This window comes from Equus quagga, chromosome 1 (genome assembly GCF_021613505.1).
Source record: "Equus quagga isolate Etosha38 chromosome 1, UCLA_HA_Equagga_1.0, whole genome shotgun sequence".
In the NCBI taxonomy this organism is placed as follows: domain Eukaryota; kingdom Metazoa; phylum Chordata; class Mammalia; order Perissodactyla; family Equidae; genus Equus; species Equus quagga.
In genome coordinates, this window is record NC_060267.1 from 155,022,783 (window position 1) to 155,039,363 (window position 16,581).

Here is a 16,581-nt window from a genome sequence, read left to right on the forward strand (position 1 = left end):
AAAATATGCTAAATAAGCTTTCAGTACTGCTATGTTTTATATTGGGTTCTATTTCTTACATTATTTTGGTATTATTTCTCATTTGCAATTTATCATTTATTAAAGAGCAACTTTGTATTGATATTGTTCTTTTTTTAAAAATCCTCACTATTGGGCATTCTAATTACTAACAGAATTTGTCCCCCACCGTCTGTCGTTAACATTGTATTTTACTTTTTATTTTGTTTTTTTTGATATACCTTCCAGAAACTAATTACAGTTTAAGCAACTTTTCAATGACTTTCTAACATTTGAAAATCTGATTGCCATGCTAACCTTGACAGCATGAATTTGAATTTTGAGCCTTTAAGCTTGCAATTTACAATGTAAATTGATTTTTTGTGTCTCTTTTTGCCTTCTGCAGTGAACTTCATTGTTTTCCATTTATTTGTTTTATCTCAGGGGAAGGCCTTTCAGCCTCCCGCCACTCTTTGCGAACAGGTCTCTCTGCCTCAAACCTTTCATTGAGAGGAGAATCGCCTTTATCTCTTCTTCTCAGTCATCTTCTTCCTTCTTCAAGAGCTGGAACCCCTGCAGGCTCAAGGTGTACAACCCCAGTACCCACCCCTCAAAACAGTCCTCCTTCCAGCCCTAGCATCAGTCGCCTGACCTTCAGAAGTTCCCAACAGAGTCAGCTTCAGGCCCCAGAACTACTGGTTTCACCTGCCAGTGATGATATTCCCACAGTAGTAATTCATCCGCCTGAGGAAGACTTAGAAGCACTGAAAGGCCAGGAGCAGAAGAATGAGGAAAATGTTGACATAACTCCAGGCAACTATCCAAAATCCTCCATGTGTGGTGCTTTCTGCCTCTGGATCACTTGCACTTGGAATGCCTTTCAGCACAGAGCTTTAGCAGCATATGTAGATAATGCTTATAATTTATTTTGACTTCTGCATGTTTTTTTTTCTTTATAGTATATTATAGAAGGGGATAGAATTTTTAAAAACTTTAAGTTATGAAGACTACAAAGAAGAGTACACATAATTTAAGCCCTTTCAAAAATTTTTACTGAGATTTTACAGGTCAGGGCATTTGAATGGTTCAAAAAAAGTAGAAATTTTTATAAGTAATCTTTTAATTTGCCATGATTTTTTAAAAATGATGGCTTCTTGTGCATTTCATTCATAGGGCAAATGAACACATATTGTACATAAATTATAATGAGATGATGTACCTTTTGTTGGTTATTTGCTGTGTCCAAAGAGTACAGTATGTTTCAGCTTCCTAACAAAAATAGAATTGAGTGTTCTTTTTCTCATTTTGTCTCTGAGAAGATTGAAGTTCTCTAGTGACTGCCTGGAATTGTCCTTATTTCAAGACTAGTATTATATTTCGAATAGACTTTGGTTGTCCTTTATTTAATGCCGTATCTATCTTTAATCCAAATTCACCTTGAAATTTTCAGAACCAGAGTTTCTATAGTTGTGGCTAGGATATATTTTTGTATGTGAATTAGAAAAGTTATTTCTTAGTGGATAAAAGGTGGGTAACTTGTTTAAGGGTTATATAATATGACAGTTTTGGATCTTATATATTAGTTGTATGTACATTTATACATGTGTATCTTTCCACCCAATTCATATAAAGAAGTATTCTTTAATGACTTTTTTACTGACGGCTAAGTATCAATGTGACGTATATAAATGCTAACTAGTGGTTTTAATCACATTAAGTATTATCACATTTCTCCATAATACTGATAAAATCTAACACTTCAGTGGTAGTTTACAGTTACTAAATTAGCCTATTGAATATGTATTGTGAAAGTTGAATAGATACACCCATTTTCAGAAACTGAGACTCCGAAAAATTAGGTAACTTCCGCTGGATCATACAAGTAGTAAGTGGCAGCCTAAGCCACCTGACTGAAGACCCTGGTCCTCCTCCCGCCATGTGACAGCCTGCTCCCTCCTTTATTGGCTTCACCCAAACTTACAAGTACATCCATCAAAGTGCATTATAGTTGCCAAAAAGGATATACTTTTAGAAGTGAAAAATGGAAATTTTGTAGCTAGATCATTGTAACATTATGATCAGAGTTACAGCTACCATTGTTTTATAGTTTGTTCCACACACAGTAATATGTGCTTTTCAAATATCATATTTCTAATTCTTCTAACAATTTGATGAGGTTCGTATTATCCGTATTTTTACAAATGAAGAAAACTCAGAGATGTTAAGATTGTACTGTGAATGACCAGACCAAGGAATTGAACTAAGATCTACCTATGACAATCCATAGGCTAGTATTTCGTTGTAAATTTTATTACTTCATGAAAAAATAGTATAATAATGAGGTAACTGAACAAAAAGGAGAAAAAATACCTCGAAATAATTACTCAGAAGTAATCAACACTCATTTTAATTGAAAAGAACCGGCAAGATTTACTGTTTTTCCTCAAACAAAAGTGATTTTAAAGTTACTTCCTTCCATTTGTTTTACCTATATTTGTCAGTAACACTGAACATTTCTTATTTTACCAGCTTCTATGTTATTAATAATAAGTGACTAAATATGGATTCACAATGGCTTGTTAGGCCCTGTTGTTAAGGGGATAAAAGGAGCAATTAACTGAGAATTGAGGAACACAGTTAAGTTTGTTTTCTCCCCTCTGCGGTAAGAATGCCATGAGAGTTATCAGCCTTTCTGAAGAAAAGAAATTAGAATGGAGGAAAGAGAAGGAATTTCTAAAGACAAGAAAAAGCTCATAATTATTGTTTAAGAAGGTATCTATAGAAGGTATGTAATTAAAATAATAGGGACAGCTATATATTATTCCCTGTTTAGTTACTTTTGGTGCTTAAAGCACCTAGAAGATCTAGTTGAGTTTCCTTGAAGTCTGATGTTATGTTAGTGGAAGAAAGTGGCCTCAGCATCATTTTTGAGAGGGTAGTGTCATAGATTTTTGTGTCATTGGGTCATGATTTGTCCATACCCATAGTAAAAAAGAAACTAGTGTTTCCCATTAGTTATTTTTTGGAGAATAATTCTATGTAAAAGACGTGAACTCATTTTTTAGTGTTTGTAACTGTATTCTCAGTGTTTCTGAGCCTTGGCACTACTGACATTTTTGGCTGGACAATTCTTTGTTGTAGGGGGCTATGTTGTGCAGTATGGGATATTTAGTAGCATCCCTGGTCTCTGTCCACTAGCTGCCAGTAGCACTCCCCAGTTGTGACAACCGAAAATGTCTCTTGGAGGACAAAATCTTCCCAGGTTGAGAACCAGTGCTCCAACTACATCTACTTTGAAACTTTCAATGACAGAAAACTCTGATATCTTTGATTTATCTTTCTCTAGTTAGATTTGCTATTTTGAGAAAAAAAGATGTGAGGGCAAAATTATAGATTTACCACAGTATGGTTTTTAAATCCCAGTATTTTATATATACACATGTTCACTTTTGTTTTTTTCTTTTTCTGAGTTATCAGTGCTAATGATAGTTTTAATTTGGGGGAACTTATTTAATTCTAAGCACTAGGACTTTATTATAGGTGCAGGGAGACTTCCTTGACTGGTTGAGAAAACAGGTTTAACTTAGCTGAGGTTGAGAAGGACTGCATAGAGAAGATGATGGTGGAAAACTCTAACATGTACCTGGCGTGCTAGTTTTAATAGGTCCAAGATGACCAGGTTAGCCAAGTGACTTCAGGTCATATCTTCTAGCTTTGTCAGTGTTGAGTTCCACATCATTTCTTCTTCCCATTCCTACCATATCCTTACTTTCTCCCATAGCCTTCTCCTTACTCCATTCTTCTCCCCAAAATCTGGTGGCTGGGACTATCCTGGGAAACGGTGCATAGGTGTTCTTTGGATTCTGCATCTACAGATGGAATACAGGTAGTAGTTAGGAGGATCTGTATTGGTGCTCAGTTGCAGTTACCTCCAGGGCCTTAATAATACTCCTCATTTTCTTGTGTGAGAGTTGTTGGAAGCCACTGAAAAATACTGGTTAACTTTTTTCCATTTTGGTATATATTTTAATAAAGGAATGGACTCTGTTCTGGAAGTTTAGGGACAAAGGTCAAAGAAGAGGAATCTTAACTTTTCTGTGCTAAGCTAAAATGGTAAAAAATGAATTGAGTTTTCTGAAATAGTTTTTATTTCAGAATTAACACTTCCAGAGAGCACATCGCTAAGTAGATTGCGTGTGCTTTTCATACTGAGATTTTTGGATCACGGTGACATCCTAGTTTAGGTATTTAACAGAGAAGTGGGTATCACAAAGGTCTTCTGTCGTTGAGTTTAAGCAATAAAGCCAAATGACTTAGTTTCAGTTCTTAGTGATATTCTACAACAGTGTATTCTACAACAGTGCGAGCTGCCTTAGATGCATCACGTATATCTGATGTGCGTAAAATTCTGGAACTTAATTACCAATATTAACTTTAAAGTTTATAGGATCTAACCACAAACAGTTTAATTCAGTTTCTCTGGGTCACTAGATTATCATGAATGACACAAACTAAATGTAAAGTCTCTTGTTCAGCCTAGTGCTTTTTCTCCTTTGATACTCAGTGTTTTGGGTCATAGTGATTTCTATTCTTGAACTAGAAAATCTTGAGTGTTTTGAAAAGATGAGATACATTTAATGGTAGAAATCTGTGGTTATGTACTTTTAAAATTTTTGAGATTTGAACTTTTTGTAAAAGTTCATAGTGGTAACGATGGTCACATGCTACAGGGTGTTTTTAGGTTATTTGATTCTTCTGAAATGTTGCTGTTGAATGTCACTTGAAAAGAGTGTACTAATGCTTGGACATACATCTACCATTTGTAATCCAAACAACTCATTTTGTAGAACATACATCTATCATTTCTAATCCAAACAAACTAATTTTAGATAATTGTCTGAATCTTAGAGGTTGAGTGAGTGAGTGAAAGTCACATAGTGACATAGTGGCTGAGAGTGTTTATTTCAACACAGATCTGTTTGATTATAAAACCCTTAGTCTTTGTATTTATGTTGTAAAAGCATTTCTATTGTATTTTAAAGTTGTATTTCTTAGGAGTAATAGTAGGCAGCACATAAATACTACCCAAGAGAAATGAAAATCCTTGAGGAAACTATTACAATTATGGAAGATATGGTAAATTTAACCTACATTAAGTTGATGTAGCTTTTAAATTTTCTGAGTTACACATAGGGTTTATCAGAAAATTTATATTGTTACTGATGTAAGCATGCTAAGTGTAGTTAGGCATCATTAAGCTCTGTAGTTCACGTGTGTATTAGATGAACCAAAAATGTATTACCTAAGTTAAGCATTCGTAGTGGTAATCAGACTCAAGGCTTCCATCTTCTGTGGTTCCTCACCTACTCACTTTTTTTCTTTTTGCAAAAGGCCACCATTTTTGTAAATTCCAATTATTTTAAATATTAAAATTTATAGCTTTGTTATTGCTTAAAATGTTATTCTAGTCTTGCTGGTATGGTACTAACACTTGGCACTTCTTTTTTTTACCTTGCACATTTGCTTTTAATAAATTATCACTTTCAGGATATGAGCAGAGTTAGGTTGCAAAGTGAATTTTCTACTTAGTAATTTGGAATTTGTTTGTTCTTAAATACAGGTATTTTGGCCTCTCCACAGTCTGCACCTGGAAACTTGGACAATAGTAAAAGTGGAGAAATTAAAGGTAATGGAAGTGGAGGAAGCAGAGAAAATAGTACTGTTGACTTCAGCAAGGTAATTCTATCATTAACTATAAATTTTCATAATCGTTCTTAACTGGGAAAATTGCTAGCGATGTGACTTCATTAACATTGATTATAATAATTTTTTAATAGACTGGTGCTTACAAACCATGTGATCCTTGTGATATGTTAATTTAAGATCAGAAATTATGAGAAAGGTAACAATCTCAGAGCACCTGAATAACTTAGATCTTACTAGTTTTAGGAATTCTGACAAAAGAATCTGTGTATAATATGGTCTTTCACCTATACCTACCCGTAGATACCATGAAACTTCGGTACCTTTGAATTACAGTCATTTGCTCTGGAGCTACCACAGGTGGAAAGATTAGTTCTGGGAATGATCTTACAGCAGTTGTGATTCAGCCTTTTCTCAGCTGTAATTCGATCCCAGAATTACTGTCTTATGGTATCATTAGTTTCTGCAATGTCACTGGGAAACGTACTTGTGCTTCCCCATGGGTAGGTAAAGGCATGGATTTAAAAACAACTCACCTATCTCAACTGTGGTTTTTTTATTTTGGTGGATGATTATTTAGGTAAAATAGAAAAAGAAAACTTATAAAACATGGCCAAAACCTGCAAGATCAAATTGCAATCGAATTTAAAGCATCCTTTGAGTACTACTTCTGAATAATTGATTTAATGTGGCCATTGTAATTTTTTGATGGTGTTAATTTGCTATGGGATACTCTTAGTACTTTAATGTTTTTGCATCCAATGTCAGACTTTTAATTAAATGTGATTATTTCAAGTAAGATTCATTTTTGTTAAGCCTTTTATTTTATGATGCAAAGTCTGTAAATCACATTTTGCAGAAAAGGAGTTTAAATGATTTGCGTTATAGCTTTGCTGACCTTCATGCTCTAAAATTAGAAGCAGCGTTGCCTACAAGACATTGACTATACAGAAAGGCTGCTGTGCTTTTAATTCTTCTGTCCTAACTTGATCATATTTTTACTGGTGCTCCTTTATTTCAGATGAGTGAAAAGTGTTCAGTAGTGCAATTGCAACTTATTCTTGTTAATGAGTAAATTAATGTAATTTACATTATAGATCTCCTGTAGACATGGCAGATGCCGTTTATTTTTGTTCCTCTGTCACAGTTTTACTTTTTTTTACTTGGCCTATCCTTGTGTACACCTCCTTGTCTCCTGTTGGGCAGGAGTCTGCCTCCTGGCACTGTAGTTGTGGCACACTGGGTGTGGGACTCAAGAGGCCCGCTGTAAGTGCTGGTTTTATTTTTAATAGATAGCCCTGTAAGTGGTTGTTTAGTGACTTGTGTGAAACTGCATATAAATGAAGAAGTTCCCATACCTTGATACTATGTTTGTAACCTTTTCTTTGTAATTATACACAGACAACTAAATTTGATTATATGGCACTACCATATATCTGTACCAGTAATGGCTATTTATTTTAGTTTTAAATAAAAATTTTTTCTGCTTAATGAAAATACTGGGGAATGCTCAGAGTTCTTTAAAATAACAAGTACTTATAAAAAATATATATAAAATATAAAGGGACTAATTCATTTCTAAGATTAGAATGTTTTTTAGCACTGTGTATAATTTCATGAACCATTGTTAGTTTGTGAATTATATTTTTGTCCTTAGTAGTTTTTAATGAATAGTGCTATATTCATTGCAAATTTTCTCTAGTTTGTATGTTTGATAACTTAGATCTCTGAAATAGTAAAGATTTTGATAGTTAAAACTGTTGGGAATATTATTTGATAGATGTGTTTTGCTTGCTTTTTTTTATATTTGTCTATTGCATTCTTTGTATTTGTGAGAATTTTGGTGTTCATTAGATCACCAGTTTTGATTAGCAAATAGTAGTCTTAAAAGTATCTTTTCTTTCCTATTTCCTTCTAAATAGTCTTATAAATACCATGCAAACTTTATTTTTAAGTATTATTTATTTGTCAATAGGTTGATATGAATTTCATGAGAAAAATTCCATCGGGAGCCGAGGCGTCCAATGTTCTGGTGGGAGAAGTAGACTTTTTGGAAAGACCTATAATTGCGTTTGTGAGACTGGCACCTGCTGTTCTCCTCTCAGGGTTGACTGAGGTCCCTGTTCCTACGAGGTAAAGAGTTCGTTCCATTTAAAATTCTCCCAGCATGTCCATAATCTAAACATTTTTGTCCACTGAATAAACATATTGCTTTATGTAATAAAAAATCATTTTAATTGTTAGTATTGTCATTGCACCAAATGCTTTGACTATTAGAGCGTAAAAGAGTTATTTTTCTTTCTGGAACAAAAAACCCCCAAGCATCCTTTTAAAAACTACTTTGCATTTGTAACTTTTTAAGAAGTTCAGTATCTTAGGAGCTTTGGTTTGACAAACAGTTCGTCATTTTAGATGCATTATGCTTCTAGCAAGCACTGGAGTCAGAAAGAATGGAATTGAATCCTTCTCCGCCACTTTTTTGGGAAGGTCAAACCTGACTTAAATTATTTTTCAAAACAAAACAATGCTTTATTCTGACCTGTGCAAAATCTGCTCAGTATACATTATAAGTAAAAATTAGAATAGGGGTATTAATCAGGGGAATATCTATAAGAATAGTTATCAAGTTGTGTTATAAAAGGTAATGAGTTCGTTAACTATTGACTAAACTTAATTGTAAGTGAGAATAATTTTCAAAATATTTTCTTGTTTTTATAATAGTAAATAAGAATTAATTACAGCTTGATTAGAATTTATATACCTATTTTTAGTATGCTTTACTGAGTTGCATTAATGGTGCAGTATTAAGCTAAGTGAGAAAAATAATTCCATAGATTAATATTTAAATTCTCATAAAGCAGGAAGATGAATATTTCCAGTTTGAATGTGTGAATATTAATATTTTACTGTAGTGTTAATAAGGATATAACTAAGTAGGAAGTTAAATACTTTTTATTTAGTCACTATTAATAAATCAAAAATCAAATAATATGAAGTTAGATGTTAAATTTGGAGTTATAAATAAAAATTCTCTTTCTTTCCAAAGGGATTAGTTCCTTATTTACCACATTAGAGTCTGTCCAGATTCCAGATAGAAGGATTGTGGATCTTTTGTGTATATTCTTCAATTTTTTTTTTTTTTTAAAGATTGACACCGGAGCTAACATCTGTTGCCAGTCGTCTTTTTTTCTTCTTCTTCTCCCCAAAGCTCCCAGTACATGTTGTATATTCTAGTTGTGGGTCCTTCTGGTTGTGCTATGTGGGACGCTGCCTCAGCATGGCCTGATGAGTGGTGCCATGTCCACGCCCAGGGTCCAAACTGGTGAAAGCCTGGGCCTAGCAAAGCAGAGCGTGCGAACCTAACCACTCGGCCACGGGGCTGGCCACACTTCAACTATTTTATTAGGCAAAACAAGTTTGTACTTAAGTACTTAAATGGGATTGATACTCATTTTATTTATTAATTTAGTTTTTTGTCAGTACATACCAGAAAAAATTTATTCAAATTCAAAAGGATACAGATGATGGAACTTTTAATGTAAAACACTCAATTCCTTAATTACTGTTTTCCCCTGAGGAAGATGGGCAGTAGTAACTTGCTAGAAAGTTGACTGTGAATGTGCCTTTCTTAGTTTTGTGGTCTGTTTTATTCTGAATGGAGTTGCCATCTTTCTTCCAGTGATTGGTGTAGGGGATGGGAAAGAGGTCTGAGTGTTGTTTCTGTTTACGTTTGAATGATTTCTTTACGATCACCTAGATTTCTGTGTGTATGTTTTTTATTTTAAATCTTTGTCTTTTAATGTTTCTTTAGGTTTTTGTTTCTGTTATTGGGTCCAGCAGGCAAGGCGCCACAATACCATGAAATTGGAAGATCAATAGCCACTCTCATGACCGATGAGGTAATTAAATACCCTCTGAAGTGGACACTGATTATGAAGCATATAATATATATTAAATCATACTTCTCCTTTCTTTCATGTGAAGCATAGAAATATTTCCTTACTTGTCTGTACTATTTTATCTCATATTCTTTCTTCAACTATTTGCCTTTGTTAAAGTCCTCAAGACCTTTCTGGTTTTTTCCCCCACATTTGAAATTATTGACCACCTTCTTGAAATTTTGAAATTTTCTCAATCGTGCATTTCAGGATATTGTTTCTTTTGGTTTTCCTCAGGGCTTTGTCTTTTCTTCTTTTCCCTTTTTTCTCTGTAATTTCTCTCTTCTTTTTGCGGACCTCATCTTTGACCATGGCCTATATTGGTCAGGACATCAGTCTCTCTTTGGGAGAGAGCTTTGTATTTAGGAGCTAGACATCTCTGCCATTTGTCCCTAAGGATCTGAAACCCTGCCTGTCTGAACCTGGCCCCCTTTTTCTGTCCAGTCTCACCCAGTTAGTCACCGGATTCTATTGATTTTACCTCTTCAGTGTGTGTTGCATTTAATCTGCCCTCTCCTTTCCATCTCCTTTGCCACTCTGGCTTAGACTTTCTTACCTTCTTTTCTTTGGTGATTAAAGTGGATTTTATGGGTCTTTGTTTTAGTATTTTCTTGTACACTATCAGTAACATGCAGATTTGAATAACATGCACATTTCCTTGATCCTGGTGTGTCAGTGACATCCTGTTATATATTTATGTTTAAATTTAAACTCTTTACCATTGTCTGAATAAAGTCTGCCTGATCTAGCCTCTGTATACTTCTTGAAACCTGTATCTTCCTACTGTTCACCTCTTCTCCCTCATTTTGCTCTGGCCACATCAACTTTCCTTTTGTTCCTTACATGTGGTATGCTTGTTTCTACCTCTAGACATTTACAGTTGCTGTTCCCTTTGTCTGAATACCCTTCCACCTCCCCACCACCACCCCTCCCACACACTTTGCATGTTTTTTTCCTCATTTCATTCAGATTTCACCTACAGTGTTATGTCCTCTAAGAGATCTTCCTTGGCCACCCTCTTCTTCCCATCAGCTTTCCTTCCTTTACACTGCTTTATTTTTATCGGAGGATTTATTATTACCTGCAATACGTGTTTGTGTAATTACTTGTCTTACTGTTTTTTCCTACATTCTTGAGTACAGGGACCTTTCCTAATCTGTGTCCATTGCACTATCCACAGTGCTTAGAATTGTGCCTAGCAAGTAGAAGGCACTCAGTAAATATAAGTGATCAAATAAATTAATTATTTAAGTAAAATTGTTTGCATAGCCATGATTATTCCTTTAGGATAAATGACATTAAAATATCATAGAAAGGGAATGACTTACTACAGTATTATTTTATTCTGTGGTGAATTACTGAATATTTCCCATGTAAAATTTTCTTTTTAAAAATTAATTTGTCGTAGCACATCACTATTTTCTTTTGTTGTTTGTTACTGTTAATTCATCTGATAATACAAATAGTGGGTTATTTTTTATACTTGTTACCCAGTGTGGGATGGAGACCTGCCTGGGATAAGAGTTTAGGTGATTATCTTTATTGGAGACTTATTTATGGTATCTAAAGTGGATTTACTATGTGTAGAATTTTCTTTCAACTTTAAAATCCTTTTACTCATTATGTTTTTTTCTTTAGATTTTTCATGATGTAGCTTATAAAGCAAAAGACAGAAATGACCTCTTATCTGGAATTGATGAATTTTTAGATCAAGTAACTGTCCTACCTCCAGGAGAGTGGGATCCTTCTATACGCATAGAGCCACCAAAAAGTGTTCCTTCTCAGGTAAGAATCCACACAGTTCTTCGAGTTACTTTTTCTTTAAATTAAAATTTTTTTTGAGAAGTTAATACATTTTCAAAAATGAAAACTATGTAAAGAGGTACACCCAGAGAAGTTGTATCCCCCCCTGTGTCCCCTTTACTCTTTTACCCCTATACCTAGCTCCTGTGGGTCATGATTTGTTACTAGTTTTTAAATTTTTTGTTCAGTACAAGGAAATATGAACATACAGTCTTATTTCTTCTTCTTTCTTACCAAAAGTTAACATACTATATGTACTGTTTTGCACTTTGCTTTTTTCGTAACAATATATCCTGGAGATCTGATCATAGGAAATCATAGAAATATTCCTTGTTCTTTTTCTCACAGCTTTGTTGTATTCCATTTATGGATATACCGTAGTTTATGCTGTTCCTGGGCTCAGATGGTTTTCAGTCTTTCGGTATTACAAACCGTATCATAGGATTTATGTGCTATTTTAGTCTCGTGCAGATGTATCTGTAGGATAGATTCCCAGAAATAGGATTGCTGGCTCACATGGGAATTTATTTATAATTTTAGTAGATATTACCAGAATCTCCTCTTACTGGACTGAACTCCTACAGTGACAAATGAGAGCGTGTATTTTCCTACAGCCTCACTAACACAGTGTGTTGTCAAACTTGTGATATTTGTGAGTCTGATAGGTATCCTTATCTTGTTATATCAGCTATTTTATTGTGGTTTTATTTGCCTTTCTGTATTTAGTGAGGTTGAATATTTCTGAATATTTTTGTTCATTGCCCTCTACCAGCTTTTTTTTAACATTTAAATCATCCGTTGATTCTTGGGAGTATATCAGGGTGTATTTTGTGGAGTATGCATCCAACTTTATCTTTTTTCTAAATTGTTGACTGGTTGTCCCAATTTTTTAAGAAGTTAAGCATTACTTCCATTGATTGGTGATGTTGCCTTTATCATTTACTAAATTTCCGTATGCATTCAGGTCTGTTTGTGTAATTTCTTTTCCATTCGCCTGTCTATTCATGGGCCAATTCCACACTTTAATTTCTGAGGCTGTTTGGTATGTTTCAATATTCTATAGATCTAGATTCATTCCTTTTTTTGAGGAAGACTAGCCTTGAGCTAACATCTGCCAATCCCCCTCTTTTTGCTGAGGAAGACTGGCCTTGACCTAACATCCCTGCCCATCTTCCTCTATTTTACATTTGGGACGCCTACCACAGCATGGCTTCCCAGGCGGTGTTGTGTCCGCACTGGTCACCCCTGGCCACCAAAGCAGAACATGCGCGCTTAACCACTGTGCCACCAGGCTGGCCTCTAGATTCATTCTTGATCCCTCTCTTTCTCTTGTTTTTCTGAATTTTCTTGGCTATCTTTACATAATTTTTTTCTATGTATGCTTTAAAATAAGCTTTCTATTTATAGAAATAAAACCTTATGTTTAAAAAATTGAGGTAGCAATTAAATTTCTAAATGAATTGAGGGAAAATTGACTTCTTTATAACATTGAATCTATTCAAGAATGTCATATCTTTCCCCACTTATTCTCCTATTTCAAGTTAGTTTTATGTCCTTAAGGAATGTTATAAAGTTCTCCTTATCTACACTTTACATGCTTCCTGGTGTGTGTATTCATAAGTATTTTATCTTTATTATTTCTGTTGTAAATGAGGTCTTTGTTCCATTGTATCCTCCATTTGTTGGTTTTATATATGTGAAGGCTGTTGGTTATTGTATATTTCTTTTTAATCCTGCTACCTTTCTTAATTCTTTTATTGTATATAGTAGTTTTTCAGTCATATCATCTACAATGAGGTAATTTTATCCCTCTTTTTCTAATTCTTATACCTCTTATATATTTTCTGTTGTCTAATTGTATTGACTAAAATCTCTAATACTGGTAAGTAGTAGTTTAAATGGGCATTTTTTAATTTGTTCCTAACTGTAGTCTGTATCTCTAGTGTTCCTCTCCTTAAGTTACTGACATTAGGACCAGAATACACATTTTACCTTGTTAAGAATGTAACCTAGTTTCTGTTATATTGAAATTTTTACTATAAGTTTATGTTGAATTTTCTCAAAAGGCTTTTTAGCATCTCTGGAGATGATCGTATAAATTTTGTTTATCGATTATTATGGTAAATTATATTAATAGATTCTTTAATATGAAAACACTTGCATTGTTGGAATAAACCAAACTTGGGCTTTAAAGTGCTGGTGGTCTGTGTCTAATATTTTATTTAGGTTGTTTGTATCTCTGTTTGTAAGTAGATTGGTCTGTAGATTTTTGTTCAGGCTTCATGTTTTGCTGTCATCATTCTACTTTTTTTATACAAACAAAGTTGTAGGTTTTCCTTTTTCTGTGTTCTTAAAACTTTAAATGGCTTGGAATAATTTGGTTTTAAAAGTTGAAAAGAATTCCTTTGTATAATTATCTGAGCTTGAATCTTTTGTTGTACGGTAGACTTCAGCAACCTGTTTATTTCTTCTGTGGAAATTTGTTTATGCGAGCTTTCTATTTTTTCTGGGGTCAGTTTTGGTAAATTGTGTTTTTCTAGAAAATTGCCTATTTTCCTCTTTTCTGGTGTAAATTTTGGGACATTATGTTTGAGACATTATAAAATGATACCCATTTCATCAAGGTTTTTAACTTATTTGCATAGGGTTGTACAGTTCTCTGTGTGTGTGTGTGTGTGTGTATATATATATATATATATATATATACGTGTGTGTGTGTGTGTATATATATATATAAAATTTCCTTCAGTTTGTGAAGTTGCCTCCTTGTCATATCTTTTGTGTATTACCTAATGGTTTATTATAATTTTCAAATACAGCAGCTTTTAAAATTTATTTCAGTTCTCTTTCTTTAAAAATGTATTGTTTTCTAACTCCATTTCTGCTTTTAGCTGTTTTATTTCATTCCTTTCATTTTCCTACAGGAAATGTTTTTGTTTTCACATTTCCTGAGTTAGATGATTAGTTCATTTATTTTTATTCTTTCATTTTTTCTTAATATAAGTGCTTAGTTTTTCTCGAATGATGCTTTTGCTGTATCCCATAGATTGTAATATGTAGTATTTTCCATTATGTTTGTTTTCTAGGAATTTTTTTATTTTGTTTTCTCTTTCCCCTTTGATCTAAGATGTAAGTTAGTCTTAATTTTGACATTTTCAAATGGCAATCTTATGATTATTGGTAAGTTTTGCTACTCTAGAGTTATGAAACATATAAACCAGGTAGTGTAAGTCTGTAGTTGCGCCAGAGCCCTTGACTCAGGGGACCTCCTGGGATGAACAGCCATCCCATGTTTGTTTCTTTTCCTCTTCCTTTCTCTTTCTCTCTCTCTCTCTCGCTCTCTTTCACACATATGTTCTTTTAGGCCCAGCAACCTCTCAACTCTGGAGGTACCAAATTAAAACCTCACTCTTTTCTCTTCAGGTGAGAGGGAGAAGATCCTTTATCATGAAAATAGTACTCTTGAATTTGTAGTAAAATTTAATGGGAAATTGATTTTTATGAAAATGTGTTTAACAAACGTCTCTTGTGCTACTTATATCTTAAGAGAAGTATTTTAGTAAAAGAAAAATGGCGTGTCCTTTCTTCTTAATGTAAAGTATATTTTCAGTAGGTAATGAGCAATATTTTAAAAATTCTTGTTGCAGAGGTGCTTTTATGGATATGTATGTTCCTATTGCTTAGTAGTAATTTGAAATGCTGTGTATGAATATGTTTCTATTGTGTTTGATATTAGGATACAGAATGGAAAAAGGCAATCATAAATTTAAAATATTAATAGAGACAAATAATACCTTCTGTTCTAAAGTGCAATCTATTTAAAGTAGAAGTTTACATTAGGAAGCATATTTTCTGGGAGCACTGATTAGGTATATAATCAGTATGAGGTCTCATGTTCCCTCTAATTGAAGATGCCATCTCAGCTTTCTTAAAACAGAGTTCTGAAAATGTGTTTTTTTGTGAAATGCAGGAAAAAAGAAAGATTCCTGTATTTCCCAATGGATCTGCCCCTAGTTCTGGTGAGACTCCTAAAGAGGCTGCTCATCATGCTGGGCCTGAGCTACAGAGGACTGGACGGTGGGTACAAATAGTGATACACTGTGGGTATCTTTTTGGCACTAGGGTTTGATTTGATGAGAAAGGCATAAACATTCTTTTTCTTTGCAAGTATTTGGAACCTAATCTTGTCTAGTATTTTTTTCATATTTTAAAAAATATGCACTATTGCATAGATATGTGATGTTAAGGAAAATTAATATACCTTTTAAAATAATTTACACAAGTATATACTTGGATTCTATATACCAAGCTTTAATTTAAAATGTAAATATTATGTACCATATGTTAAGAATATTGCAGTTATATAGTAGGTTAATTTACATTGCCTATACAGAACGTTTTTGAAAAAGATGTGGAGTGCTATTACAATTATCCGTATGAAGTTAGAGAATTATGGGAACAGAGATGAATTATAACCAATGTTTTTTTGTGTGTGTGCATAGATTTAAAACTCTTAAATGAGCATTATATCATGAGATAAAGTAAAATTAGATAAGCATAATTAAACCATGGTAATAATCTCTGGAAATCTAGTTAGAAAAATAGTTGAAGAAGTTAATTTTTGGAATAAAGAATAAAAATATTGCCAGGTGTAAACCTTGTCTTAAAATATTTTGTAGAAGTAGAGAAATGTTTGGGAATTTCCATACTGTAGAAAAGCATGTGGCTATTGATACTGTTTTGTCCACTTGTGGTCTCTGTAGGACTAAAAGATCTTGAATATTTGTTTTAAAAAAACAGGAAATCTTATAAAGACATATTAGGGATATTGATGACATGCCTAAAGAGAACCATATAGAAGAAAAATAAATCACAATGGCGTCCTGAATATATACTTTAGAGGAGCTTAAAATCACAATTAATTCACTGACTAATATTTCAGTCTCTGTGAATGTAATAAAGAATAAGACGGTCCCCATGTGAAAGGTGCTGGTTTAATGTTAGCTCTTACTGTTTTTACTTCTTCAGACTTCAAACTGAGATGGAGTTTATCAGTGAGAAGTACCAAGTCAGGCCCCCATTGATCTCATGGTCACCCGAGAGCCTCACATTAGCTCTTAAATAATCAATTATTGATTTG

General features: G+C 33.7%; 1 protein-coding gene across 9 annotated transcripts in view; it reads left to right on the forward strand.

Annotated features, from left to right (window-relative positions):
• SLC4A7 (solute carrier family 4 member 7) overlaps nucleotides 1-16,581 on the forward strand; it is a 102,196-nt gene that overhangs the window by 51,899 nt on the left and 33,716 nt on the right. For 6 of the 9 annotated variants that reach the window (XM_046661377.1, XM_046661407.1, XM_046661426.1 and 3 more), the window contains exons 7-12: nucleotides 442-810; nucleotides 5,618-5,733; nucleotides 7,676-7,833; nucleotides 9,512-9,599; nucleotides 11,277-11,423; nucleotides 15,412-15,518. In XM_046661377.1, coding sequence (XP_046517333.1) covers nucleotides 442-810; nucleotides 5,618-5,733; nucleotides 7,676-7,833; nucleotides 9,512-9,599; nucleotides 11,277-11,423; nucleotides 15,412-15,518 — 985 coding nt within the window. The remainder of the gene's footprint in view (nucleotides 1-441; nucleotides 811-5,617; nucleotides 5,734-7,675; nucleotides 7,834-9,511; nucleotides 9,600-11,276; nucleotides 11,424-15,411; nucleotides 15,519-16,581) is intronic. The other 3 variants (XM_046661436.1, XM_046661452.1, XM_046661445.1) reach the window with 1 other exon arrangement.